General features: G+C 38.1%; 1 protein-coding gene across 3 annotated transcripts in view; it reads left to right on the top strand.

Annotated features, from left to right (window-relative positions):
• The window catches only part of CCDC18 (coiled-coil domain containing 18), a 119,418-nt gene extending 91,954 nt beyond the window's left edge, over positions 1–27,464 (top strand). Inside the window, exons 28-29 of one of the 3 annotated variants that reach the window (XM_041747361.1) lie at positions 8,942–8,976; positions 10,616–10,757. In XM_041747361.1, the coding sequence (XP_041603295.1) occupies positions 8,942–8,944 (3 nt within the window). In that variant the 3' untranslated portion in view covers positions 8,945–8,976; positions 10,616–10,757. Of the gene's footprint in view, positions 1–8,941; positions 8,977–10,615; positions 10,758–26,481 lie in introns of those variants that run through there. The other 2 variants (XM_041747358.1, XM_041747360.1) reach the window with 2 other exon arrangements.
• Positions 27,465–27,847: the final 383 nt, after the last annotated feature.

Here is a 27,847-nt window from a genome sequence, read left to right as displayed (position 1 = left end):
TCACATAAAGTTGCATTTTTAACACAAGATAAAAGGTGCAAGGTTTTCATATCTGCTAGCGTAATTGCAGTGATGGCTTCACCAATTTCTTTTTCTTTTTTTTTACGATGGTCCTTATACTGGATTCACTTATCTTGAAATGGTGGGTAACCACAGCTGCAAACCTCAGTCTACAATACATACCAAGCAATTCAATTTTTTCTTGTAATGTCATGACTCTTTTCTGCTTCTTGAGAGTACTTCCAACATCACTAGCAGCACTTTGTATGGGTCACTTGATATTTTTTAAAAGTTTATGGGAACACCTGGGTGGCTCAGTGGTCGAGCGTCTACCTTTGGCTCAGGTCGTGATCCTGGGGTCCTGGGATTGAGTCCAACGTCAGGCTCCCAGGGGGGGAGCCTGCTTCTCCCTCTGCCTGTGCCTCTGCCTCTCTCTTTCTGTAGGTCTCATGAATAAAAATCTTTAAAAAAAAAGTTTATGATATTGTACTAAACACCAGAAAAAACATGTGAGAACTGCAAGAAGTCACTTTTTTATTGCAGTATGTAACTTGCTGGAGAGATGGAGGTGATTAACATCATATAGTGTTCTAAGCAATACAACACTTGAGCTTACCACAATAGCAACAGGTGGTGGCTGCAAGATTATTACAGTAGTACTACATTTAATTTTATTCAGTTATTTAATACTGTATATTTACATTTGTTTATATTTCAACTGCAGATGATGCCATATGCAGTCTGTATATGTGTAAATTTTGATGAATCTTAACTTTTTAATAATAGACTTATGTGTATTTTGTGTATGTATGACATACCTTTTTCTTAATTTTTTGATATTTCTAGGCTGTGAGGTTCTTCTGTGACTTTTTTTAATTGTTGCAATTCTCCAAGAAAACAAATATATTGAAAAAATTAGCATAAAAGTGGACTTGGGGGCAGCCCTGGTGGCTCAGCGGTTTAGTGCCGCCTTCAGCCCAGGGCCGGATCCTGGAGGCCTTGGGATCAAGTCCCACATCAGGTTCCCTGCATGGAGCCTGCTTCTCCCTCTGCCTGTGTCTCTGCCTCTCTGTCTCTCTCTGTGTCTCTTATGAATAAATAAAATCTAAAAAAAAAGAAAAAAATAAAGGGACCTGTGCAGTTCAAACCTGTTAGTCAAAAGTCAACCCATGTTATTCAAGAGCTATCTGTATTGGAAAATGTTTTTGGATCTCCAAAATTAGTTGTTTCTAGACTTCCTGGAAACCGTTCTAGTAAAAAACTAGTAAGGTGACCTTTGCTTTGCTCATAGGCTTCCACAGTAGCAGAGTATCTCATTTACATGATTTATCTACTCCCATTATTCCTTGAGCATATCATACTGAATTGGCAGTTCTGTCCCTATTACACATACCTTACAGACACTCAACATTTTAAAAAAAGATTTATTTATTTGAGAGGAGAGAGACAGAGACAGAGTGTGTGTGCACATGAACGGGGGGAGGGGCAGAGGGAGAGGGACCAGCAGACTCCCTGCTGAGCCCTATTTAGAACTTGATCCTAGGACTCCAAGATCATGACCTGAGCCAAAGGGCAGACCCTTAACCAGCTGAGCCACCAAGTGCCCCACTGACCACCCACGTGCCCCTCAACATTTTTATAAACATTTAGTCTATAATTTGCATATAGAAATAATCTCTTCAGCAGGGAAATCTCAGCTTTTCTCAAATGCTTATTTCTTTCATTTTCAAACACATTAAACTAGCATTGGTGGCCTAAAAAATTTAACAAGCATTTTTAGAATGGATCCAAGACAAAGACTGTTAGACCTTTTTATTTCTCCACATTGAAAAGAGCTTAATTTACTGCTTATACGCAGAAAACTAAAAAAATAATATTTGTATTGGTAAAATAAAATTTACACACGAAATCTCAAGTGTATAGTAAGCAAGTTAGATGGTATAATAAGGCAATCATGTATAATGCCTGATAAAATTAGTTTTCATCTAGCCTTTAAAACTACAGTTATGTTTATTTTTTATCATTTATTCAGCCATTTCATTATTGAGTATCTACTATACACCAGGCACTAGGGTTATAGAAATAAACAAAAATGACTAAAACCCTGTCCAAATAGAGCTTACATTTCAGTGGGGAGACCATCAGTAAACAAGTAAATAGACATATGCTCTAATGCTAGGTGGAAATAAGAGCATGCAGTGTGACAGGGGTACTCTTTAAATAGGGTAGTCAGGGAAGGTGTCTCAAGAAGGTGACATTTGATCAGAGACCTGTAGGAAGTAAGGAAGTAAGCTCAGTATCTGAAGGAAGAGCACTGGAAGAAAGGGAAGAACAAGTACTAAAGTTCTGTGGTAGTAGCCTGCCTGGCATGTACAAAAACCAGCTAGCAGGTGTCTTGCTGGTTTGGTATAAACAAGAGGGAAAATAGTAGGAGATAAGAGATGATGGTGGGGGGTGGAGGTACTCTAGCAGTCTTGTACCTCCTACAAGAACTTTCAATTTTATTTGAAGTGTGATGGGAAGCCATTGGAGGGTTCTCCTTAGGGAAGTGACACTTAGATCTGATTTATGTGTTTAAAGGATCACTCTGGCTGTTTTAGAAAGAATGGATGATAAAGGAATAAGAGCAGACCCATTTAGGAGGCTATGTATAATAACCTAGGCAAGAGATGATTTGGAGTAGGCAAGAGGATAGATGTGGAAGTGTTGAGAATAGTTCCATTTCTGGATATATTTTGAAGCTGGAGGTTTTATGTAGGTCTTGAGCGAAATAGTAGTCAAGGAAGACTCCAAAGATTTTGGCAAGAGTAACTGAGCTTTTATTCAGTTGGGGAATACTACGAGATGAGCAGATTTGAAAGCATGGAAAGTTCAAAAAATTAACATTTGATATATTAGAGATTTCTATTAGGTATCCAAATGAAGATGCCAAACAAATGATTGAGTTAAAGAGGCTGAAGTTACAAATTTAGGTATCAGCATATAGATGATTGCTAAAACCATAATGCTGGATTAAGTCAAGGGAATTAGTGGAAGTAGAAAAAAGCTGCCCCCAAATTAAGCTTAATTTAGTAAGGCTAAATTACTTTTAGCAGGATGCCTGGGTGGCTCAGCAGTGGAGCATCTACCTTTGGCTCAGGTTGTGATCCTGGAGTCCCAGGATCAAGTCTCACATTAGTCTCCCTGCAGGGAGCCTGCTTCTCTCTCTGCCTATGTCTCTGTCTCTCTCTGTGTGTTTCTCTCATGAATAAATAAATAAAATCTTTTTAAAAAATTACTTTTAGCATTCAAGAAGTTGAGGATCCAATAAAGCTAACTGAGATTTAAACAGGAGGAAGAAATAAAGAAACATATCACATGTTTCAGAAAAGAGATCAAATGTTGCTAAATAAAGTGAGGATTAATAATTTTTGTATTTGGTAATATGCAAGCTGTTGATGACATTTACGAGAATGGCTTCAGGGTAATAGAATAAAGCCTGGTTAGAGTGTGATCAGTAGAGAATAGGAGGAGAAGAAATGAAAACACCAAAAACAGGCAACTCTTTTGATGTAAAGAAATGAGGGAGATGTAATGTCAAGAGAGTTTTTTGGTTTTGTTTACTTCTTTTTTTTTTTTTTTTTTTAGCATAAGAGATAAAACAACATTTGATTGGTGGGAATGATCTGATAGAAAGGAAAACTGATAATCACAGAGTAAGAGTAAAATTCTTAAGGTAGGCTGACGGAGATAAAATCCAGCAGAGGAGTAGATTTGGCCTTGGATAAAAGAAGAGTTCATCCACTGTAGTGATAAAGAAAGTACAATATATGAGTGCAGAAACACATGGTGGAGATTTGGTGAGAAAGGAGCAATTTTTTATTGATTGCCTTTATTTTCTTAGTGAAGGTTTTCTTAGTAAGACTATGAGCTATGGCAGGGTAAGGTGCTAGAGGATTAAGGACTGGAAAGTTATATTAAATAGTTATCTTGGAAAATGAGAAAATATAAATGGACTAGGGAAGTCTAGTAGGATGTTTTGTTTGGTAAAATGGCCCTAAAGATATATCTGGCATGATTTGTCCTTTTGGTTATATGCCAGCAAAAGGATCTCCCCATCACAGTGACAACCAAAAAGAACTATCACAAGTTTTCAGAATGTTCCTCAGGGGGAAGTACTGCTTTCTTTGAGAATATTCTAATGGCCCTAGTATCCTAGATGTGCAACAGTATTTCTGATAAATAGAACTTATTTTTATATAGGATAAACTTGATTAGTACAGTGACAGATTGTAATCATGGTAATATATTGCATTTACTATATGCCAGGCACTATTTTAAATGCTTGCATAAGGGACACCTGCCTAGGTGGCTCAGTCAGTTTGGTGTCAGACTTCAGCTCAGGTCATGATCTTGGAGTCCTGGGATCAAGGCCTGCATTGGGCTCCCCATTCTGCAGGGGGTCTGCTTCTCCCTCTCCTTCTGCCCCTCTCCCCACTTGTGTGCTCTCTCAAGTGAGTAAAATCTTTAAAAAATAAAAATAAATGCTTTACATCAATTGACTCATTTAATTTTTATTGATTGGTATTATTACTCTAATAGTACCAAATAGTTCTATTGTAGTGGGTACTATTATTCTCCTCATTATGTAGATGAGTCTTTGTTCTTAACTACTTTTTTAAAATTTAAGTTCAATTAACATATAGTGTATTATTAGTTTTAGAGGTAGAGGTCAGTGATTCATCAGTCTTCTATAACACCTGCTCATTACATCATGTGCCCTCCTTAATTCCTACCACCTAGTTACCCCATCCCCCCACCTCCCTTCCCTCCAGCGACCATCAGTGTGTTTCCTATGATTAAGAGTCTCTTATGGTTTGTCTTGTTTTAATTTTCCCTCCCTTCCCCTATGATCCTCTGTGTTCTTTCTTCAATTCCACATGAGTGAGATCATATGATAATTGTCTTTCTCTGACTTCTTATGCTTAGCATGATACCCTCTAGTTCTATCCATGTCTTTGCAAATGACAAGATTTCATTTTGTTGATGGCTGAGTAGTATTCCAGTGTGTGTTTGTGTGTGTGTACCCCATCTTCCTTATCCATCATCTATTGATGTACATTGCTGCTATAAACATTGGGGTGCAGATGTCCTGATTGCTATATTTCTCTTTGTGGTAGTTACCTAGTAGTGCAATTGCTGGGTCATAGGGTAGCTCTATTTTCAACTTTTTGAGGAACCTCCATATGTTTTTCAGAGTGGCTGCACCAGCTTGCCTTCCCACCAATAGTGTATGAGGGTTCTCCTTTCTCTGCATCCTCGCCAACATCTTTTGTTTCCTGATCTGTTAATTTTAGCCATTCTGACTGGTGTGAGGTAGAATCTTATTGTGGTTTTGATTTGTATTTCCCTGATGCCAAGTGATGTTGAGCATTTTTTCATGCGTCTGTAGGTCATTTGTATGTCATCTTTGGAGAAAGGTCTGTTCATGTCTTCTGCCCATTTCTTGATTGGATTATTCTTTCGGTGTGGAGTTTGATAAATTCTTTATAGATTTTGGATACTAGCCCTCTATCTGATAAGAAGCTTACAAATGTCTTCTCCCAGTCTTTTAGCTGTCTTTTGATTTTGTCAGCTGTTTCTTTTGCTGCACAAAAGCTTTTTATCTTGATGAAGTCCCTGTAGTTCACTTTTGCCTTTGTCTCCCTTGCCTTTGGAGATGTGTCTAGTAAGAAGTTGCTGTGGCTGAGGTCACAGAGGTTGCTATCTGTGTTCTCCTCTAGGATTTTGATGGATTCCTTTATCACATTTAGGTCTTTAATCCATTTTGAGTCTCTTTTTGGGTATGGTGTAAGAAAATGGTCCAGTTTCATTCTTCTGCATGTGGCTGTCCAACTATCCCAAAAACCATTTGTTGAAGAGACTTTTCCATTGGATATTCTTTCCTGCATTGTGGAAGATTAGTTGACTGTAGAGTTCTCGGTTCTCTATTCTGTTCCATTGATCTATGTGTTTTTGTGCCAGTACCATACTGTCTTGATGATTACAGCTTTGTAATATAGTTTGAAGTCCAGAATTGTGTTGCCCCCAGCTTTGGTTTTCTTTTTCAACATTCCTTTGGCTATTTGGGGTCTATTCTGGTTCCATACAATATTTAGGATTATTTGTTCCAGCTCTGTGATAAAAGTTGATGGTATTTTGATATGGATTACATTGAATGTATAGATTGCTTTGGATAGCATAGACATTTTAACAATATCTGTTCTTCTGGGCAGCCCCGGTGGCGCAGCGGTTTAGTGCCGCCTGCAGCCCCGGGGTGTGATCCTGGAGACCCAGGATTGAGTCCCATGTCGGGTTCCCCGCATGGAGCCTGCTTCTCCCTCTGCCTGTGTCTCTGCCTCTCTCTGTGTCTCTATGAATAAATAAATAAAATTAAAAATATATATATCTGTTCTTCCAATCCATGAGCATGGAAAATTTTTCCATTTCTTTGTGTCTTTATCAATTTCTTTCATGAATGTTCTATTGTTTTCAGAGTATAAACCCTTTGGCTCTTTGGTTAGGTTTATTCCTAGGTATCTTACGGTTTTTGGTGCTATTGTAAATGGGATTGCTTCCTTAATTCCTCTTCTTCTATCTTATTGTTAGTATATAGAAATGCAACTTATTTCTGTGCATTGATTTTATATCCTGCCACATTGCTGAAATCTTGTATGAGTTCTAGCAGTTTTGGGTGGAGTCTTTAGATTTTCCACCTAAGAGTGTCATGTCATCTGCAAAGAGTGAGTTTGACTTCTTTGCCAATTCAGATGCCTTTTTTTTCTTTTTGTTGTCTGATTGCTGAGGCTAAGACTTCTAGCACTATGTTGAACAACAGTGGTAAGAGTGAGCATCCCTATCATGTTCCTGACCTTAGGGGGAAAGCTCTCAGTTTTTCCCCATTGAGAAGGATATTTGCTGTGGGTTTTTGATAATGGCTTTTATGATATTGAGGTGTTCCTTATTTCCATATACTCTTCAGAGTTTTAATCAAGAAAGGAGGCTTATTTTGTCAAATGTGTTTTCTGCATCTATTGAGAGGATCATATGGTTCTTGTCCTTTCTTTTATTAATGTGGTGTATCACATTGATTTGCAGGTGTTGAATTCCTGCAGCCCAGGAATAAATTCCACCTGGTAGTGGTGAATAATCCTTCTAAATAATGTACTGTTGATCCTGTTGGCTAGTATCTTGGTGAATACTTTGGCATCCATGTTCATCAAGGATATAGCTCTGTAATTTTCCTTTTTGGTAGAATCTTAGTCTGGTTTTGGGATCATGGTAATGCTGGCCTCATAGAAAGAGTTTGGAAGTTTTCCTTCCACTTCTATTTTTGAAACTGCTTCAGAAGAATGGGTATTAGTTCTTCTTAAATGTGTGGGTAGAATTCTCTGGGAAGACTTCCAGCCCTGGACTCTTGTTGATTGGAATGTTCTGAACTACTTTTGTTATACTGATTACATAGTTGTGTCTATAGTTTCTTCAGTACTGTTTACATAGTTTGGTCTTGTACCTGCTTAATCAATTAGAGATTAAGAGTTTAGGACTTAAAAGTTACTACATAACTGATTGGTGGGATGATTTCTCACTCTGTAGGTCATTGGAATAAACAGATGCATTTAAATAATTCAAGTCATTATACTCATTATGTTGTAATGGAAGCTCAGAGCGAAATTAAAATATGCAAAATTCTAAATCCAGTTTTTTAGAAAATCCAGCCAAAGCTAAATTCTGTTCACATCTAGTTTTAATGCTCTACTGAGTTTTAAATGTACTAACCACAGTCAATACTCATTGTTAATCTCACGTGGGCCTCATAGCTCATGAGCCTCAATTGCATTACCTGTCTTGGTTTAATTTTGTCTTCGACAAAAGCGGCTGGTTCTTTGGGTTGCTCAGAACTCCGTTCTGTACACCTTTGGAACCCATACTCGACTGATGCTTGACAAATGCTCATCTGTGGGTTTTATTCAATTTTTGGATGATCATTACTTGCATTTTAACTTTACTCTTAAGAGAGAGATAACTGAAAACATCTCAATACCTCCTCTGTAGGGACTCCTTTGTTTCCCCCCAGTGTTTTTTGGGGAGTGTTTTTTTAACGTAGGTGAGAAAATTCAGAGCAAGACTACTATCATTGAAAGAAACTCTGACATGCTGTGATTTGACAGACTAACTTCATGGTCATTTACATGTATATTGCATTAATAAATATAAAACTTGACATATGTTAAATTGGGTTGTAGAACCTTGATCTATTGGCCATTTCCAGCCCTTAGCTCATTTCACCCACACTGAAGTATGACATTCCATTGTTTTGTTTTGTTTTTTAAGATTTTTTAATTTATTATATGAGAGAGAGAGAGAGAGAGAGAGAGAGAGAGAGAGGTGGAGACACAGGCAGAGGGAGAAGCAGGCTCCATGCAGGGAGCCCGACGTGGGACCCGGTTCTGGGACTCCAGGATCACGCCCTGGGCCAAAGGCAGATGTTCAACTGCTGAGCCACCCAGGTGTTCCTTGGTGTTTTAAAAGTGGAAATTTTAAACTTTTTTTTTAAGCCAAGGAACCTATTATTTAAATATAATGTTATAAAGAAACCCAAATATGTCAGTCAGGTATAAAGAGAATTTATCTGATTAAAGGTGGATTGTGTCTGACCTTTAACCAGTTACTTACTTGTTCACTTCTTTACATGTCTGCTTATGCAAAGACTCCAAAGCAGCCCTGGATTAACCTTTGAGGAAAATACGCTTGAGTTCAGGGCACCAAGAGAAGGGGAACACCATAGTTTTTGGCCCTGGCTATCATGCCCTTTACTCTTTCACTGCCACACTTAAGTGTAGGAAATTGTTTTGTAATTGTCTTTATCTGCTATGTTGCAATTTAATGTGCACTGTTAATGTATCTTTTTTCTTTGGTATAGTGAGTGACTGACTCGGGGCTAAGTTTGATATGAAGGTATTACATTTTTTTCTGACTATGGTGTGAGTTCCAGTTAACCAATTGGCATTTATGTCATGCACTGATTTGTGTAAAGAACCCTGAAGCTCTTTATTTTAAGCAATGGATGGGTTAGGGGGCATCATTGTTGGGCTGTGTTGAGGGCATTAGTTTGGTCTTAATCCAGCCCTGCTCCAAAGTGTGCAATTTTAAAGTCCACTGATACAGCAGAAAAAAACCTAGAAATTACTGTGTGAGAAGTATTTAATAAGTGTTAGCTCTTTTACTGTTTGTAACCCAAATAATGATTTTTCTAAAAGTTAACTATGTTGCCAGTTCCATTCACAATAAAGCTACTGACAAAAGCTTCAGAAATCACAAAAAAATTGCATATGCACAAAATTTTGGACACATTATCAAGGAGTTCACAGACATCAAGTTAAAAACTCTTGTTTGAGATTTGAATGGTGGAATACTGTGCTGTGAATACTGATTAATTAGCTAATTCACAGTTTAATACGAAGTTATAAGAAGTATTGTTTATATCTATCTTATTTCCAAAAAGGAAAAGTAGTAGGACCATTTTACAAATGTGGTCCATATGCCATGCAATAAGATGAAAAATAAGATTGAGAAAGTCAGCTGTAGGGAAAACAGAGATGGAAAGAAGGTGAAGAAGGATTAAAAGTAATACCTAAGGACATGGTAACATTTTCAAATCCCTGGCCTAATAAGTAAAGACCAGGATATGACAAGAGTATTTGACCTGTATTTTTAGTATCTCCTGGGCCTCGGGTCCTAGGTGGCTCTGTGAGTTGAACATCTGACTCTTGATTTCAGTTCAGGTCGTGATCTCAGGGTCATGAGATCAAGCCCAGAGTCAGGCTCTGTGCTGGGTGTAGAGCCTGCTTAAGATTCTCTTTCTCCCTCTGCCCCTCCCTTTGCTCTCCTTTTCTCTCTCTCTTTAAAACAACAACAACAACAACAACAACAACAACAACAACTCCTGGGCCTTTTCCCTGTATTTTTCTACTTCTCTATGTTGTGCTGTTTCTTTCTGCAAACATTTCTATCATTATTTCCCTTTCCTGCTTTTTTTCCTTTTCTTTTTCACTTTTTTTTCATGTAGCCCTTCATCTCCCTTCCTTAATGTACCCTCAGTCAAAACCATAATGTGACACCAGTGTCTAAATTTCTTACTTATGTCTTCTGTTTTTGTTTTGCTTTTTTTAAAAAAGATTTTATTTATTTATTCATGAGAGATAGAGAGAGAGAGAGAGGCAGAGACACAGGCAGAGGGAGAAGCAGACTCCATGCAGGGAGCCCAATGCAGGACTTGATCCCAGGTCCTCAGGATCACACCCTGGGCCAAAGGTGGCGTTAAACCAATGAGCCACCCAGGCTGCCCCCTGTTTTTGTTTTATAAATAAATTTAGTTTAACTTTTCACTCCCTCCCAATGCCCCTCAACCAGAATTACTTGCTTTTTATAATCCAGGTGGTCCATTATTATCTTTCCCTGATTCATATTTCTTAATTGAGTAAATATTTCCCATTCTTGCTTTATTTATGCTCCTGATTATTATAGTAGACATTAATGCTAAGTTAATACAAGGATATTTCAAAAGCTAATCTTTTTTTTTTTTGCATTATTCCAGGGAGAAAATTTGTAATTAAATGAAGATATTGATGTGATGAAAAATGAGATTTTTGGTACTGTGTTTATTACATGTAGCTCATACTTCATAGAAGCTGTTATTTTATTGCTTTTGAATAAATTTTTATTTCAGTATATTTTTACAAAGTTTTCTAAAGCTTATTCTTTTTTTGAAAGTTCATTTTTGGTTTAAAACTTGCCACCTACCTTGTCTTTGTTTTTTATATAAAAATAATTGTTAAAATGCATAATAAGTACATTTACTAACTTGTATTTTCAATTAGACTAACATTTTTTGCTTACTTTCCTAGTAATACTTTATTTTTAAAATAAGTAATATGAATTTAGAAGTCATTCTGCCACAGGTTCATAATTGTACTAAAAATAGCTAGCATTTGTTGAGTGTTTACCATTCATTTTTCAGTCACTATTCTGGGTACTTTATATTTGTTAACTCATTAAATTTACATAATCTATTTTATTTTATTTATATGAGAGGAAAAAAAGCATGAGATGGGGAAGGGGCAAAGAGAAGGAGAAGCCAACTCCCCACCAAGCAGGAAGCCTGATGCTGGGGCTCTGTCCTAGGATCAAAGATCCTACCTACCTGAGCTGAAGGTAGATGCTTAACTCCCTGAGCCACCCAGGCGCCCCTCACATAATCTATTTTGTGAGGTATAGATGTTATTATACATGGTGTGTGTGTGTGTGTGTGTGTATGTATATATATATATATTAGAATTATTTAACATAATGACACAAGTATGTGTTTCAAAGAAAGGGATTTGTTGTAAGTATCATGAGATGGACTTTGGGTTAATGGCCCCATTTAGACATAGCTAGCTTTATGGTAGAATAAAAAAAGGCAGCAAAATTAAGATGACATATTTAAACCTTCAAATTAAAAAACCTCCCAAAAGTTCAAATTTGTTGTCTTTAGACCAAATATTTAAAGTGTATATAAATATGTCCTTAAAAAATAATATGGAGTTAATTTTTTCTAATATGTAAATAGTAAAGCCATTAATGTTGACAGTACTATTTGAATAACACTATTTCAGAATTTGTAATTACTTGTCAGGAATAGAATAAAGTTTATCTTTTTACTGCTACTTGCTAGTGACCCTAAGAGTTAAATTATTGTTAGTCTTCTTAGCACCCTATTTCCCTTTCCCCTAACTTTCTACCATGTGCCTTATGAGCTCTTGTTAATGGACTAGTGAACATTATTTAGTCACATTATATATCTGACACCTTCATTAATTTAGTTTCCAATCTGAGATGGACTGTTAATTTTGACAAACTCTAACCTCTTCCTCTTAGCTTCCTTTCTCTTCCTCTTGACAGGAATGTTAATATTTGTTATTCTTTTCAACTACCTGCTTTACTGCATCTTCCATACTTTCAAGAGATAACTTAGCCACATACTTCAGAGGAGATCTTCAGGTCCAATCTCCCTCAATTTCCTTCATCTTTATAGACCTGCCTATGTCAGCATGCATTCATTTTTTCTTCCCTCCTATCTCAGAAAAGCCTATTTCTCTAAATGGCCAGTCCTTGTACTTGTATGCTAAATTCCATTCTTTCATTATATGATTATATGATTTTACTGTATTAAATATCCCATGTCTTGTCCTTTATCTTTAATTCTATCCCTTTGATTTCTTTCATTCATATAAATATGTTCAAATTGCTTCCGTGGCCTAAACAACAAAAACTAAAACACCACCTTTATAATACCTACTACTCAAGAAAATACTGTGTCCTTATAGTATATACTTATCTTATTTGAACTTTTCCACATCACATTGGATTTCACATATAGTTGCAATTGGAATAGCCGTGCTCTAATCCATTCACCTCCATAATCCCTGGCTACTGTTGATTCATCCAGGGTTAGATACTTTGTTTAGGTGGAGCCAGAGTCTTTTCTTAGGAATTTTGAAACTGAGACTGCAAACAAACTCCACTATCTTTTTGCATGCCTTCACTATAAAATCCAAGACTCCAGAGTTTTTGATAGCCATCTTTCCTACCATGTGGGCCAAAGCAGCAATGCAACTAGTCTGGACAAAGAAGGAGAGAAAATGAAACAAACCTACAGAGAAGAACAAGAAAAAGAATAACTCAAGATCTTGGTTCCACATGCTTTTGAGACTCAGCCACATTAGTGACCTTGCATTTTGAGATACCACAATATTCTTATAGTAAGCCCTTTTATAAAGCTCATTCAAACTGGATTTCTGTCACTTGCAAGCAAAAAAGCACTAATCAATACACTTTGTCTTTTATTTTTTGCCACCAAATATCTTAGAAAAACCATTCTGTATTCTGTGTTTTACTCTTTACTTCCAAAGCAATCCTTAACCTAATACAATCTGACTTCTACCACTGTTGCCACATCTAGCATCCTGTTTTCGTTATTTGATTTTTGGTAGCATTTGAGATTGTTTACCAGCTCTCCTGTGTTATCTCTTGATCTCGCTCTAGAGCATTGCTGGTCTTTCCTAATTCTCCTTTTAAAAACAAATAGCTAATCTTTATGTAATGCACACTACGTGCCAGGCAATGTTGTAAACTCTTTACAAATACTACTATATTTGTAATGAGGAACAACTGTGAGGTAATATCTTTCCAGGAGGTCATGCAAAACAGCACTATAGTACCATATGATATAGATCTAAAATAGTTTATTGAGGAAAAGTTTACAGAGAGGGTAGTAATAGAATACACACAAGCCCTCAAACTCTTATCCTATAGCTTAGGCATAGTTTGCATGCACTATCTTCAGAGTTCCAGTGGAAAGATACCCTGCCTCAGTAATATTCTACATATTTAGGATGCCTGGGTGGTTCAGCAGTTAAGTATGTCTGCCTTCAGCCTGGGGTGTGATCCTGGAGTTCTGGGATCAAGTCCCACATCGAGTTCCCTGCATGGAGCCTGCTTCTCCCTCTGCCTATGTCTATCTCTCGCTTTCTGTGTCTCTCATTAATAAATAAATAATCTTTAAAAAAATAATTCAAAAATTATTCTACATATTTAATTTTTTATTTAAATTCAATTTGCCAACATATAACATCACCCAGTGTATTCTACATATTTATTATTGGAATGGGATAGGGAATATCTGTGTAGCTATGCACTAATGGAAAAGTCTTTGTAGATGAAGTGGCCATGTTAGAGAGAGGGAACCTTTCTGTTCCTCTGTTGAGCTAACTGAAATTTGTTGATACACCTGTCTTTGCTATTAAAAGTTTGAGAGGACAGGAGATTGGGGGCTGAGCCTCCAGAGCTATTGTGATTGTCTCTCATTAGGCAAGTGCTATTATTTTTCACTGTGTTTTACAGAAGAGAAAACAGGCACAGAAAGGTTAAGTAATTTTTCTCATGGTCATGGTAACTTTATAACAGCTGAGATTTGAACTGACTCCAAAGTCCATGCTCTTAACTACTAAAGCCACATTGCCTCTTTGTATTGCCTTTTACTTCTTTAAATATCCATTCTTCGTATACTTATCTGCCTACTCTAAAACACTGGGATTTCCTAGGCTTCTACCTTCCTCTTCTGAAGATACATGTTCTTACATCATCTCATCCAGACCTGTTGCTTCAGTAATAATCCTTATGGTAATAACTTTCAGATCTGTATCTTCATTTTTTTCTTGCAACAGATCTGTATTTTCATTGGCCTATCCAGAAAGTTCCCTGCATATCCTATAGATATTTTTTAAAGAAAACTTTAAATTTATCCAAAACTAAAGTCATGATATCTTCTCAAAATTTACCTGTCCTGCTTTCGTATTTTCCTTTTGTTTAGATGTTTGCTTATTTTGCATCATCATTCACCCAGTTCTTTTTTTTAAGATTTATTTTATTTTATTTGTTATTTATGATAGAGAGAGAGAGAGAGAGAGAGAGAGAGAGGCAGACACACAGGAGGAGGGAAAAGCAGGCTCCATACCAGGAGCCCCACATGGGACTCGATCCCGGGACTCCAGGATCGCGCCCTGGGCCAAAGGCAGGCGCCAAACTGCTGAACCACCCAGGGATCCCTTCATTCACCCAGTTCTTGCAGTCAAAGACCATAATTTGGTGGGCCGTCAGGTCACTGTTCTCTCCATGCAAAACATAGCGATTAGACTATTCTGCTTAAGCCCTCCATGCCTATAGGTTCTTGTTAATCGTGTTTCATCTATGAAATCTTACATTCCAGCATTCTCACTGTCTGACAACAATCTTATCTTTTCATCTCTCTCCCTAATCCCTGTTGATATTTTTCCATATTATTAAGAATGTATAGGGATGCCTGGGTGGTTTAGCAGTTAAGCTCCTGCCTTTGGCTCAGGGTGTGATCCTGGAGACCCGGGATCGAGTCCCACATCGGGCTCCCTGCGTGGAGCCTGCTTCTCCCTCTGCCTGTGTCTCTCCCTCTCTCTGTCTCTCATGAATAAATAAAATTAAAAAAAAAAAAGAACGTATATCTGGGGCACCTGGTGGCTCGGTTTATTTGGCATCCAACTCTTGATTTTGGTTCAGATTGTGATCTCAGGGTCATAGGATTGAACCTGACTTCAGAGCTCCATGCTTAGCGGGGAGTCTGTTTAAGATTCTCTCACTCTCCCTCTGTCCCTCCCCCCACTCACGCTCTGTCTCTTTCTCTCTAAAACAAATGGATAAATCTTAAATAAATATGTGTGTGTGTGTGTGTATACTTTCCATTTAATGGTTTTTCCTATAATGTGGAATCCCATGATAGAGGTAATATAATGTGGTTAAGAATATGGACTTTGAGTAGGATCCTTAAATCCATGAGAGAACTATTGGTATTTGTCTTGCCCTCATGTCCTAAACAATTATAAAACTGGACAAAACATGCAAGGCAGTTCTTTTTAGGCATTGAGAAACGGGTAGCACAAGACTATAATCCTTAAAAGAAGGAAAATTTCAGATTAACTCCATTGTTCGCCCAGGGAAACCTGGATGCAGACTTCCCCAGTTACAACTCTGGTACAGGGAGAGAAAGCCTGAGTGGAGTGGTATTCATGCTGAGCTGAGGCAGATATCAGAGTTTGGAGTTGCTATGATGGCTAGAACTTGTGGAGCAGAATACCAGAGATGAGGAAGCTTTATACAAAGGGTAGGCACAGAAGACTGAGAGTTTCCCTCAAGTCCCTGTAAAGGTAGACTTTACATGTACAGGATGAAAATTGGCAAGACATAATAGAGAATGGCTGCTATTAGGCTGAGTGGACAGGAGATACCAGAACTTGCATACTCCTAGGGAATGTTGGAGTTCCAGCCTGTCCAGAGGAGGATACTTGCTGAACAACTTAGGCACATAAGGTCACCCACTGGGTATAAGAATCAAGCCCTAGAATAAAGGTATCCCACAGAACTAAATAAAAACCAAAATAGACACACCCTACCAAAGGGTAAATCCAAGTCTGAGAGGATCAAGAACATCCACCAATAATTTAACTCAATATTCTTTAAAGGAAAGCAAAATAATTCAGAAAGGCAGAATCACTTTTATGTATCCATCACACTGTTCAGCATACAATAAAAATTATCAGACATAAATAGAAAAATCATGATCTATAACATAGAGAAAAGTCAGTCAATAAAAACCAACTCAAGTTAACCCAGATACTGGAATGAGCATACAAGGTCTACAAAGCAACTATTGTAAATACTTTTGAAGGTTTAAAGGAAAAGATGTACACAATGAATGAACAGAGGGGGAGGAATCTCAGCAGACAAAAAGAAAATATAAATGAACCAAATGGAAATTCTAGAACCAAAAATTACTGTATCTGAAATTTAAAATTCCCAGTGTGGCCTTATCTGCATATTGGAAATAAGAGTTAACTTAAAGACAAATTAATAGAAAATGTCAACTCTGAAGAACAGAGAAAAATGGTTGGATAAAGATGAACAGAGCAACCAAGACAATGTGAGCCATTGTTAAGAAGAAAATAAAAAGAAAATGAGGCAGGAAAATTTTTTTTAAGAATTATGACTAAAAATATATACCAAAGTTGGTGTGGGGGGAAAAAAGACAATCTACAGATCCCACAAGTTTAACAAAAAAGCATCATACTTAGGTTTATAGTAGTGACAACTCCTGAAAACTGAAGATAGAAAGAAAATCTTAACAACAAACAGAGAAAAAAGTCTCACATAGGGAGCAATGAATCAAAAGGCTGATTACTGACCAGAAACAGTGAGACACACCTTACATATAAAGACAATACTGGTTACAAGTAAAAGGTATAGAAAAAGATGTGCCAGGCAAACAAGAGGCAATTCCTGACAAAGCAGACTTCAGGAAAGAAGTATTAGTGAAGATAAAGAATGTTGTTCATAATGGTAAAAGAGCCTTTTCAGTAGAAAGACATACTCCTAAATGTGTATACACCAATTAACAGATTTCAGAACACATAAAGTAAAAACTAACAAAACTAAAGAGAGAAATAGAAAAATCCACAATCATAGTGGGAGTTTAACCTCTATTTTCCAGTAATTTAAAGAATAAGAGACAAAAAGAAAATAAGGATATAGATTTGAACATAACTATCAACTAACTGGACTTAATTGACATTTAAAGAATACCATTCCTGGGTGCCTGGATGGTCCAGTTTGTTGAGCATCCAACTCTTGATTCTGGCTCTGGTCATGATCTCATGGTCATGGGATCAAGCCCTGGGCCAGGCTCCATGATCAGTGGGGAGTCTGGTTCTCTCCCTCTGCCTCTCCCTCCAGCTCTCTCTCTCTCTCTGTCTCTCTAAAACAAATCTTTTTTAAAAATAGAAATAAAGACTACCACTCCTAACAACTGTGAAATATACATTCCTTTCAAGTGTACATGGAATGTTGACAGATCATGTGTTGGGCCATAATTTAGGTCTCAATAAATTTCAAAAGACTATATCTCTGACCACAATATCCTTAAACTTCAATAGCAACATATCTAGAAAATCTAGAAATATTTGGAAATTAATCATGCATGTAATCTTTGGGTCAAAGAATGTGTAAAAAGGGAATTTAGATTTTATCTTTAATTGGTAATGAAGACAAAAGTAAAAATGTATTAGAGACAGCTAAGGCAGTAATTAGAGGGAAACCTTTCTATAAAGAAGAAAGGTTTAAAATCAGTGGTCTAAATTTCCACCTTAAGAAGCTAGAGGGGGAAAACAAATTAAAAAACAAAGAACAAATTAATCCTAAAGTGAATAGAAAAGGAAAAAGTGAACAATAATCAGTGATACAGAAAACAATAGAGAATCTATACAGCTAAAAGTTGACTCATTGAAAATATTAATCAAACTATTTGATCTAGGAAAGCTGATCAAGAGAGAGAATACAAATAACCAATATTTAGAATGAAAAGGGGGCTAGCTATGACAATAGATGCTACAGACATTTTTAAATATGACAAGGGAATTTTAACACTTGAAACTGAAAATGGAGGAGGGGAAAGTTCACTGATTACTTTATGAGGCAACTGTAACAATGATACAAAAATTTAACAACAGTACATGAAAAGAAGATATCCCTTGTGAGCATACAGTGTAGATCAGAAAACTATAACCCTCAAGCCAAATGTGGCTCTCCTTTTCCTGTTTTTGAAAATAAACTTTGAGAGGTGCTTGGGTGGTTCAGTTGGGTTAAGCCACAGACTCTTGATTTCAGTTCAGGTCATGATCTTGCGGTCATGAGACTGAACCCCAAATTGGGCTCCACACTTGGTATGGAGTCTGCTTGAGTCTCTCTCTCCTTCTCCCTTTGCCCTTCACCCCATTTGTATTTGTGCACATGTTTTTTCTCTAAAATAAATCTTAATTTTTTTTTGGTTATATGTTGTCTATAACTGCTTTTGCATTATAGCAGCAGACTGAATAATTGTGACAAAGACTACATGGCCACAAAGTCTAAAATATTTACTATTCGGCCTTTCAACAAAAAAGTTTTCGACCTCTGACGTAGACACAGAAATTCTCAAAGAAATATTAGCAAGAAAAATCCAGAGATATAAAAAGAAGGTTATATAATTACCAAATGACTCTTATGCCATTAAGTGTGGGTTGCCTAAATACTAAAAAATCTAAAGGGGATGGGATGCCTGGGTGGCTCAGCGGTTGAGCGTCTGCCTTTGGCTCAGAACGTGATCCCATGGTTCTGGGATCAGACCCACATCCGGCTCCCCACAGGGTGCCTGCTTCTACCTCTGCCTGTGTCTCTGCCTCTCTCTGTGTGTCTCTCATGAATAAATAAATAAAATATTTTTAAAAAATCAACCTGAGGATTGATAGAACAAACTGCACAACTACAGGGAGAGAAGGGTCCACTTCAAGGAAGGTAGGAAGTGTTTGGGAGAGAAACATTACAAGTCTGTAGAGGGGAGGCAGCCCCAGTCATGGAGAAAGGCAAGAGAGACAGTGGAGCTCACAGCAATCTGCACAAGGAGAACACTTCCCCAAAGCCGATGGCTGGGAAAATAAGAGGGACTGAATTTTTTGAGTTTTGCAACCAGCGGGGCTCAAAGATGAGTTTTCGAGGTCCCTGGGCGTGGCTGGGATAGAGCCTGGAGGTTGCTGCCCTACTCCTGGAGTGGAGGCAGTCATACAACCCCAGGGCAGGCTGACAATCTGAGGATCACCTAAAGGGCATGGGAAGAAACTGTACTTTTTGGAGCACATCTGTGAGAGGTGGCATTGCATCTGGGGAAAAAAAAAAAAAAAAAAAAAAACAGTGGGCACCATTTCTCTTCCCTGCCCCTTATGATAGGTATAGAGACACCTGTTAAGGGCAGTAACTGGGACACTAGCTGTTTAGCTTGCTTTCTCCAAGTCCCATGCCCCTGTGCTCTGAAGGGACAGCCATTCTGGTTCAAACCAGCATCAGTTCCAGCAGGGTGAAACCCTTTCCCAGAGGACTGGTGAAAGTCCCCACCACACTAGGTCTCCGAAGTTTGGCATTTTAAAAGTCAGCAGGCCTGGCTGAGGTAGAGCCCAGGTGCATTGTTGCACCAGATAGGCAACCAATCCAGAGACAGAGTGAAATCAGTGATGTGAAAAATGCCTGTGACGCAGAAGGGGAAATTATTTGCTCCTCAGAAAGTGCTTCCCTGAGAGCAGCAAGCATGGACTCTCCTCCACAGAGTAGGCTAGCACCATTTCCCTCCCTTTCCTCTTAGCACAAGCCAACTTCAATAAGCAGCAGAAGCCAGTCCTAGCTGTCTAACCTGCTTACACCACATTCTTCCCCAGGCCCCCCCTGTGCTTTACTGGTGCTACTTTTCTTGAGCAAATGTGTGTGAGGGCCAGCGCAATGGGCCCCCCCTCAGAAGGCCAGCACAAACCCGTGCACACATCACATCTACTGACCATAGGGTTCTACAAAACTTCAGTTTTCGTGGAAGTAGCATCAGGTCTCCTTTAGCAAAGAGACCAGAACGCACCTAGTTGAAACTTGCCACACTCTGGCCAAGGCCCAAACTCCCCGCTGCCGGCTGGTAGAAACTCTACAGACCACTGATCTGAGGGGTAGAGCAGCAGAGTGCACACAGCACACACCAGAGACACTTCCCAGAGCGAGAGGCCCTGGACATTATATGACCTCTTCTTCATAAAACCATTACTTTCAGGGGCAGGAAAACTAACACAGAAGAAGACAGAGACCTAGACAAAATGCCCAGACCGAGGAATTCATCCCAAAAGACAGAACAAGAAAAAGTCACAGCCAGGGATCTAATTCAAACAGATAAAAGTAATATGTTTGATCCAGAATTTAAAACAATAACCATAGGATACTTGCTGGGCTGCAGAAAAGCATGGAAGACACCAGGGAGACCCTTACCACAGAGATTAAAAAAAAAAAAGATAAAAAACAATCAGGCCGAAATGAAAAATGCAGTAACTACAGTTCAAAACTGATTGGATGTAATGACTACAAGGATGGGAGAAGGAGAGGAATGTATAAGCGATAGGGAAGACAGAATTATGGAAAATAATGAAGCTGAACAAAAGAGAAAAAGCAATTTGGATCACAAAAGTAGACTTAGGGAAGTCAGTGACACCATCAAACATAGTAACATTAGTAGCATGGGAGCCCCAAAAGAAGAGAGGGAAAAGGGGGCAGAAGGTTTATTTGAGCAAATTGTAGCTGAAAACTTCCCTAATCTGGGCAAGGAAATGGATATCCAAATCCAGGAGGCACAGGGAACTCCCATCAAAACCCACAAAAGCAGGCCAACATCAAGATATATTACAGTTAAATTTGCAAAATATAGTAATAAAAAAATCCTAAAAGCAGCAAGACCAAAGAAGTCCCTAACTTAGAAGGGTAGACCAGTAAGGTTAGCAGCAGGTCTCTCCACAGAAACTTTTGGCAAGCCAGAAGGGAATTCCATGATATATTCAAAGTCCTGAGTGGAAAAAATGTGCAGCCAAGAATACTCTATCCAGCAAGTCTACTATTCAGAATAGAAGGAGAGATAAGAGTTTCCCAAACAAAAACTAAAGGAGTTCATGCCCACTAAACCAGCCCTGAAATATTAAAAGGGACTCTTGAGTGGAAAAGAAAGACCAAAGGTGACAAAGACAACAAAGGGACAGAGAAAATCTCCAGAAACAATGACTGAGCAAGTAATAAAATGACACTAAATATGTATCTGTCAATAATTACTCTTCTTTTTTTAAGATTTTATTTATTTATGACAGACACAGAGAAAGTGAGAGGCAGAGACACAGGCAGAGGGAGAAGCAGGCTCCATGCAGGGACCCCGATATGGAACTTGATCCCGGGTCTCCAGGATCATGCCCCGGGCTGAAGGCAGCGCTAAACCACTGAGCCACCCAGGCTGCCCTCAATAATTAATTACTCTGAAAGTAAATGGATTAAAAGTTCCAATCAAAAGACATAGGGTGTCAGAATAGATCAAAACAAAAAAAAGAAGAACAAGACCCATATATGCTGCCTAAATGAGACTCATTTTAGACCTAAAGACACCCGCAGATTGAAAATGAGGGGAAGGAGAGATATTTATCATGTAAATGGATGTCACAAGAAAGCCAGAGTAGCGACGCTTATATCAAACTAGATTTTAAACCAAAGAATGTAACAAGAGATGAAGAAGAACACTATATCACAACAAAGGGGACTATTCAACAAGAAGATGTAATAGGAAAAAAAGAAAAAAAAAAAAAAGATGTAATAGGAGGAGGAGTTAAGATGGTGGAGGAGTAGGGGACCCTAAGTTAGTATGTTCCCTGGAATTCAGCTAGATAGTTGTCACATCATTCTGAATACCTGTGAAATCAATCGGAGATCTGAGAAAAGAAATGCTGCAATTCTACAAATAGACAAGCAACCACTTTTTGGAAGGTAGAAAGAGTGGAGACATGAATCCAGGGCATCATATCAAAAGATACCCCCCCGGGAGAAGGAGCCTGCTGAAGGACACTACTGCAAAGTATTATACACATCAGGACACCAGATCAGAACTTCTACAAGTCTGCTATGGCAGGTAAGTCATTGGCTTAAAGGTGCTCAGGTAGTGAAGAGGAGCAGAATCCCAGGGACCGCCTGGTCTCAGGATCCCTGGGGTCACAAAAAGGACAGCCAGGAAGGAAGCCAGCTGAAAGCAGCACGTCCAGCTAGGCGCCTGCTTCCTGCAGGCCTGGCCCTAAACTGGGAACCTACATGATCCTGTGGGCTCCCTCCAGGCGGAGGCCCAGCAAAAGGCTCCACACAGGAAGACCCTCTCCCTCAGCTCACTCCACACAGCAGGAGTCCCTAAAGTCTGGGGACTCAAAACTGAGTCGTGGGCTTGAGATAAAAACGCTGGTCACAGGCTGGGTGAACACAGAGATGGGACAGAAACCAGGAAGACCAAAGTGATGGACTGCTTCCCTGCGAGGGCTCGTTGAAGAGCAGGGGGTGCAAACTTTCAGCTCTGGGGCTAGAGTGGGACAGCGCCATTCTCATCCCATCAGTGCTGAACACCTCGGAACAAAACAGTGCCTCACAGTGCAATCTGGGGCCACTTACACCAAAGAAGTCCCTAACTTAGAAGGGTAGACCAGTAAGGTTAGCAGCAGGTTTCTCCACGGAAACTTTTGGCAAGCCAGAAGGGAATTACAATGCCCCGCCCATATTGCCACAAGTGCAAAGGCACCCAGAGTCCCCCAAACCATCAGGCCCTGCCCCAGAAGACAAGCAGGAACAGCTCGCCAGATGAAGTTTCTGATGGGGGTGGGGGGGGAGAGAGTACATGGTATAGCACTCATGGGGTTTTATTCTTCTTTAATCTTTCAGTTTTATTTTTTTCAATTTTGTTTTTATATAGACATTATATATAATGTGTATATATATATTATATATATATATATATATATATATATATATAAAATGTTCCTTTCATTGTATTTTATTGTATTTTTGCATATACATGTTTTTCTTTCCCTCCTATTTTGGGATCTAGTTTCTTTTAACAAACAGACCAAAATATACCCAGGATCCAGTTTATTGTTTTGTTCTGTTTAATTTCTTGTTTGAATTTTTCTCATTTTATTTTGTTTCTGTTTTCTTCTGGTTTTTTTTTGTTTGAATTTTTCCATTTTTGTTGTTACTATTTTTAATCCCTCTCTCTCTTTCTTCTATTCTTTTCTGGACATAATGACAAGATGGAGAAACTCACCCAAAAGAAAGAACAGGAGGAAGTATTCACTGCCAGGGATTTAATCAGTATGGATATAAGTAAGATGTTGGAATTAGAATTCAAAACAGTGGTTATAAAGATACTAGCTGTGCTTAAAAAAAAAAAGCATAGAAAACACTAGAGAATCCTTTACTGTAGAAATAAAAGAACTAAAATCTAATTGAAAATTAGAAATTAAAATTTAAAATGCTATTACTGAGATGCAGTCAAAAAACAGAGGCCCTAACAGCTAGGATAAATGAAGTAGAAGAGTGAGTCAGTGAAATAGACAAAAATGAGAATTACAGACCAATATCCCTGATGAAAATAGATGCAGAAATTCTCATCAAGATACTAGCCAATAGGATTCAACACTACATTAAAAGGATTATTCACCACGACCAAGTGAGATTTAAGGGCTGTAAGGGTGGTTCAACATCCACAAATCAATCAATGTGATACACTACATTAATAAAAGGACAAGAACCAAAAGATCCTTTCAATAGATGCAGAAAACACATTTGACAAAATACAGCATTGTTTCTTGATAAAAGCTCTGTAGTGTAGGGATAGAAGGAACATACCTCAGTATCATAAAAGCCATATACAAAAAACCCACAGTGAATATCATTCTCAATAGGGAAAAATTGAGAGTTTTCTCACCAAGATCAGGAACATGACAGTAATGTCACTGTCACCACTGTTGTTCAGTATAGTACTGGAAGTCTTAGCCTCAGCAATCAGACAACAAAAAGAAATAAAAGGCATCCAAGTCAGCAAAGAAGTCAAACTCTCTTTGCAGACAACATGATATTCTATGTAGAAAACCAAATCACCACACAATACAGATGTTGGCAAGAATGTGGAGAAAAAGGCATACTTTAGCACTGTCAATGGGAATCCAAAGTAGTGCAGCCACTGTGGAAACAGGAGGGTAAAAGGTAAAAATAGAACTACCCTATGATTCAGTAATGGCACTACTAGGTATTTAACCAAAGAATACGAAAACATTAATCCAAAAGGTTTACATGCACCCCTATGTTTTTAGCCGCATTATTTACAATAGCCAAGATACGGAAGCAGCCCCAGTGTCCATTGTTAGATGAATGCATAAAGAAGATGTGACACTGACACACACACACACACACACACACACACACACACACACACACAATGGAATATTATTCAGCCATAAAAATAATGAGATCTTGCCTTTTGCAACAACGTGGGTGGATCTAACGAGTATAATGCTAAGCGAAATAAGTCAATCAGAGAAAGACAACTACCATATGACTTCATTCATATGTGGATTTGAAGAAACAAAATAAATGAACAAAGAAGAAAAAAGATCTCAAAAAAACAACTCTTTTTTTTAAATTGGAGTTCAATTTGCCAACATATAGCATAACACCCAGTGCTCATCCCATCAAGTGCCCCCCCTCAGTGCCCGTCACCCAGTCACCCCCACCCCCCGCCCGCCTCCCTTTCCACCACCCCTTGTTCGAAAAAAACAACTCTTAATTACAGAAAACAGACTTATGGTTATGGGGGGCGGGGTGTAAAACAGGTGAAGAGGATTAAGAGTACACTTATCTTGAGGAGCACTGAGTGATGTATAGAATAGTTAAATCACTATTGTATGCCTGAAACTAATATAACACTATATGTTATCTATTCCAGAATTAAAATAAAACAAAAACTCAAAATGGATTAAAGACTTAACTGTAAGACCTGAAACCATAAAGCTCCCAGGAGAAAAAAAGAGATGAACAAAAAATAGGCTTCAAAAAGTAAATTCCATATGCAAGAAAAGTAAGGGGAATGCTTTTGGTAAAAGAAGATATGAGGAGGGCAGCCCCGGTGGCGCAGCCGTTTAGTGCCACCTGCAGCCTGGGGTGTGATCCTGGAGACCCTGGATGGAGTCCCACATCGGGCTTCCTGCGTGGAGCCTGCTTCTCCCCTGTGCCTGTGTCTCTGCCTCTCTCTTGCTCTCTCTGAATGAATAAATAAATAAATCTTAAAAAAAAAAAGAAGATATGAGGAATGAAATGCATTTTTTATTTGTTTTTAAAGATTTTATTTATTTATTCATGAGAGACACAGAGAGAGGCAGAGACACAGGCAGAGGGAGAACCAGGGTCCATGCAAGGAGCCGGAAGCGGAACTCGATCCCGGGACTCCAGGATCACGACCTGGGCTGAAGGCAGGTGCTAAATCGCTGAGCCACCAGGCATCCCTGAAATGCATTTTTGTTGATGAAACAAAGTCAGTAATTTTCTCCTAAAATGAGGCTGTTTACTTAAAGAGGAAAGACTTAGGACAAACTCTGGAAAGAAGAAAGAAAAAAAAAAAAAAAGGAGGGAAAGAAGAAAGAAAGTTGTAAAAGGTTTATGAAAAAGGATTTTTTAAAAAGGAATTTTAATGTATGGGGCAGCCCGGTGGCGCAGCGGTTTGGCGCAGCCTGCAGCCCGGGGCGTGATCCTGGAGACCCTGGATCGAGTTCCGCCTCAGGCTCTCTGCATGGAGCCTGCTTTTCCCTCTGCCTGTGTCTCTGCCTCTCATTCTTTCTCTGTGTCTCTATATATAAATAAATAAAATCTTAAAAAAAAAAAAAAGAAAAAGGAATTTTAATGTATGGTCAAGCTGGCTAAGATTAAAATAAATTGATTAAAAATGAGTTATCATTTTACTCTGATATTTTTGCAAGACTTCTTCATCTTCAAGGAAAGTTAGGGAAAAAACTCTGACAAGTACTCTAGAATACAGGTCTCTGATAACTTTAAGATCATACCATTAAACTGTAAGAATTTATAGAACTCTAATGGAGAAACTGATGGCTTCATAAGACTAACAAAAGATCAAGATGAACAAAAATTAATTATGTAAGACTGAATAAACTGAGGAGTATGGTTATAATTTGTATGACTTTTTGTTTGAATAATTGCTAGGTTTTAATCTTTTGTTTTCCAAATATAAGAAAATATTTTCTCTTAAGCTATGACCTACAGCAATTTGGTAAATTACACCTTTATAAGCAGAAATGAATAATTTATCTTTTCCTACCCAATCCCTCCAGAATTTGGAAACTTTCAATGAGTATTCTTATATTTTCATGGCAATATATTTATTTGCATAATTTCAATAACAATTTTTTCTCCTTGTAACAGGACACAGTTGGAAACACTGGATATATAACAAGGCTTTGACTGGAATATAATACCCGAAAGAGACATGCATAGATTCAGATATAACAAGACAGCTTTTAGGACTAAGGTTGACTGTATGGAGTCAATAAACCCTTTGCAAATATCAGCTTGATACCTTGCTTACAGGCTTCCTAGCATCCTTGCTGAGTGAGCAAAGTACTTCCTAGTAGGATCAAGAACCTCATGATATTTTAAGAACCTCTAAAAGACAGGAAGTAACCCAAATCTATAGCTTTTGCAGGTGAAGTCTGATGGCAAGTATTTGGCTTGGCTTCTTACTTGGAAAGGCTGTTAAAAGTTCAATCTGAGATCGTTTATGAAAAGTTCAAAAAAAAAAAAAAAGAAAGAAAGAAAAGTTTCAGCAAAGCAGATTGAAAAGAGTCTATATGATAAACCACTATTCTTTCTGCACGGATGTAAACAATCAAGCCAAGCTTATTGAAATTAGACTTAAAATTATTCTTAATGTGATTATCATTGATAGAAATCAGGGTAACTATGGAGAGAAGCATTATGTTTCAGTTGAAACTTCAATATAGGGATGCCTGGATGGCTCAGTGGTTGAGCTCTGCTATCGGCCCAGGGCGTGACCTTGGAGACCCAGGATCGAGTCCCACATTGGGCTCCCTGCATGGAACCTGCTTCTCCCTCTGCTTGTGTTTCTGCCTCTTTCTCTCTGTGTCTCTCATGAATAAATAAATAAAATCTTTTAAAAAAGAAACTACAATATATACTTACGCATATTAGATTCTAGTTCTGCTCATTATCGTTCAGGTTCTATTTTCTGTAAACTAGACTAGATCCTGAATCTTTCTAGTTCCTCCAATGTCTGACTACAATATCCAAACTAACATTTCCAATTTTTTCCCACCTTTTATTTGAAATTATTGAAAAATAAAAATGCTCTTCTGACTACAATATCCAAACTAACATTTCCAATTTTCTCCCACCTTTTATTTGAAATTATTGAAAACTAAAACTGCTCTTTTTCCTGAAGCCTTACAAACTATTGAATATGAACAACTTATTGTAAACTTCAGAGAAATCACCACAATAGCTCATATATAGAGAATCTTCATGTCTGTTGCTCTCTGGCCATAAAAATGATTACCAGAGACATCTAAACTGCAAACTAGGAAAATTTATCAGGTTACCACTGCCTGCCCTCACTCCATCTAAAGATGCTTCAATCCTGACATCTAGAAATCTTCTCAACTGGCTACCTTAGAACTCAGAAACTGATATGTTATTTGCTCCACTCATTAACCATTATTTTTCTTTATTTCCATAGAAATGCCTCTTATTTAATACTGATATTGAACCAAAG

Source organism: Vulpes lagopus, chromosome 3, assembly GCF_018345385.1.
Source record: "Vulpes lagopus strain Blue_001 chromosome 3, ASM1834538v1, whole genome shotgun sequence".
In the NCBI taxonomy this organism is placed as follows: domain Eukaryota; kingdom Metazoa; phylum Chordata; class Mammalia; order Carnivora; family Canidae; genus Vulpes; species Vulpes lagopus.
The sequence above is the reverse complement of the archived record's forward strand: the minus strand, read 5'-3'. Positions and strand labels throughout refer to the sequence as shown.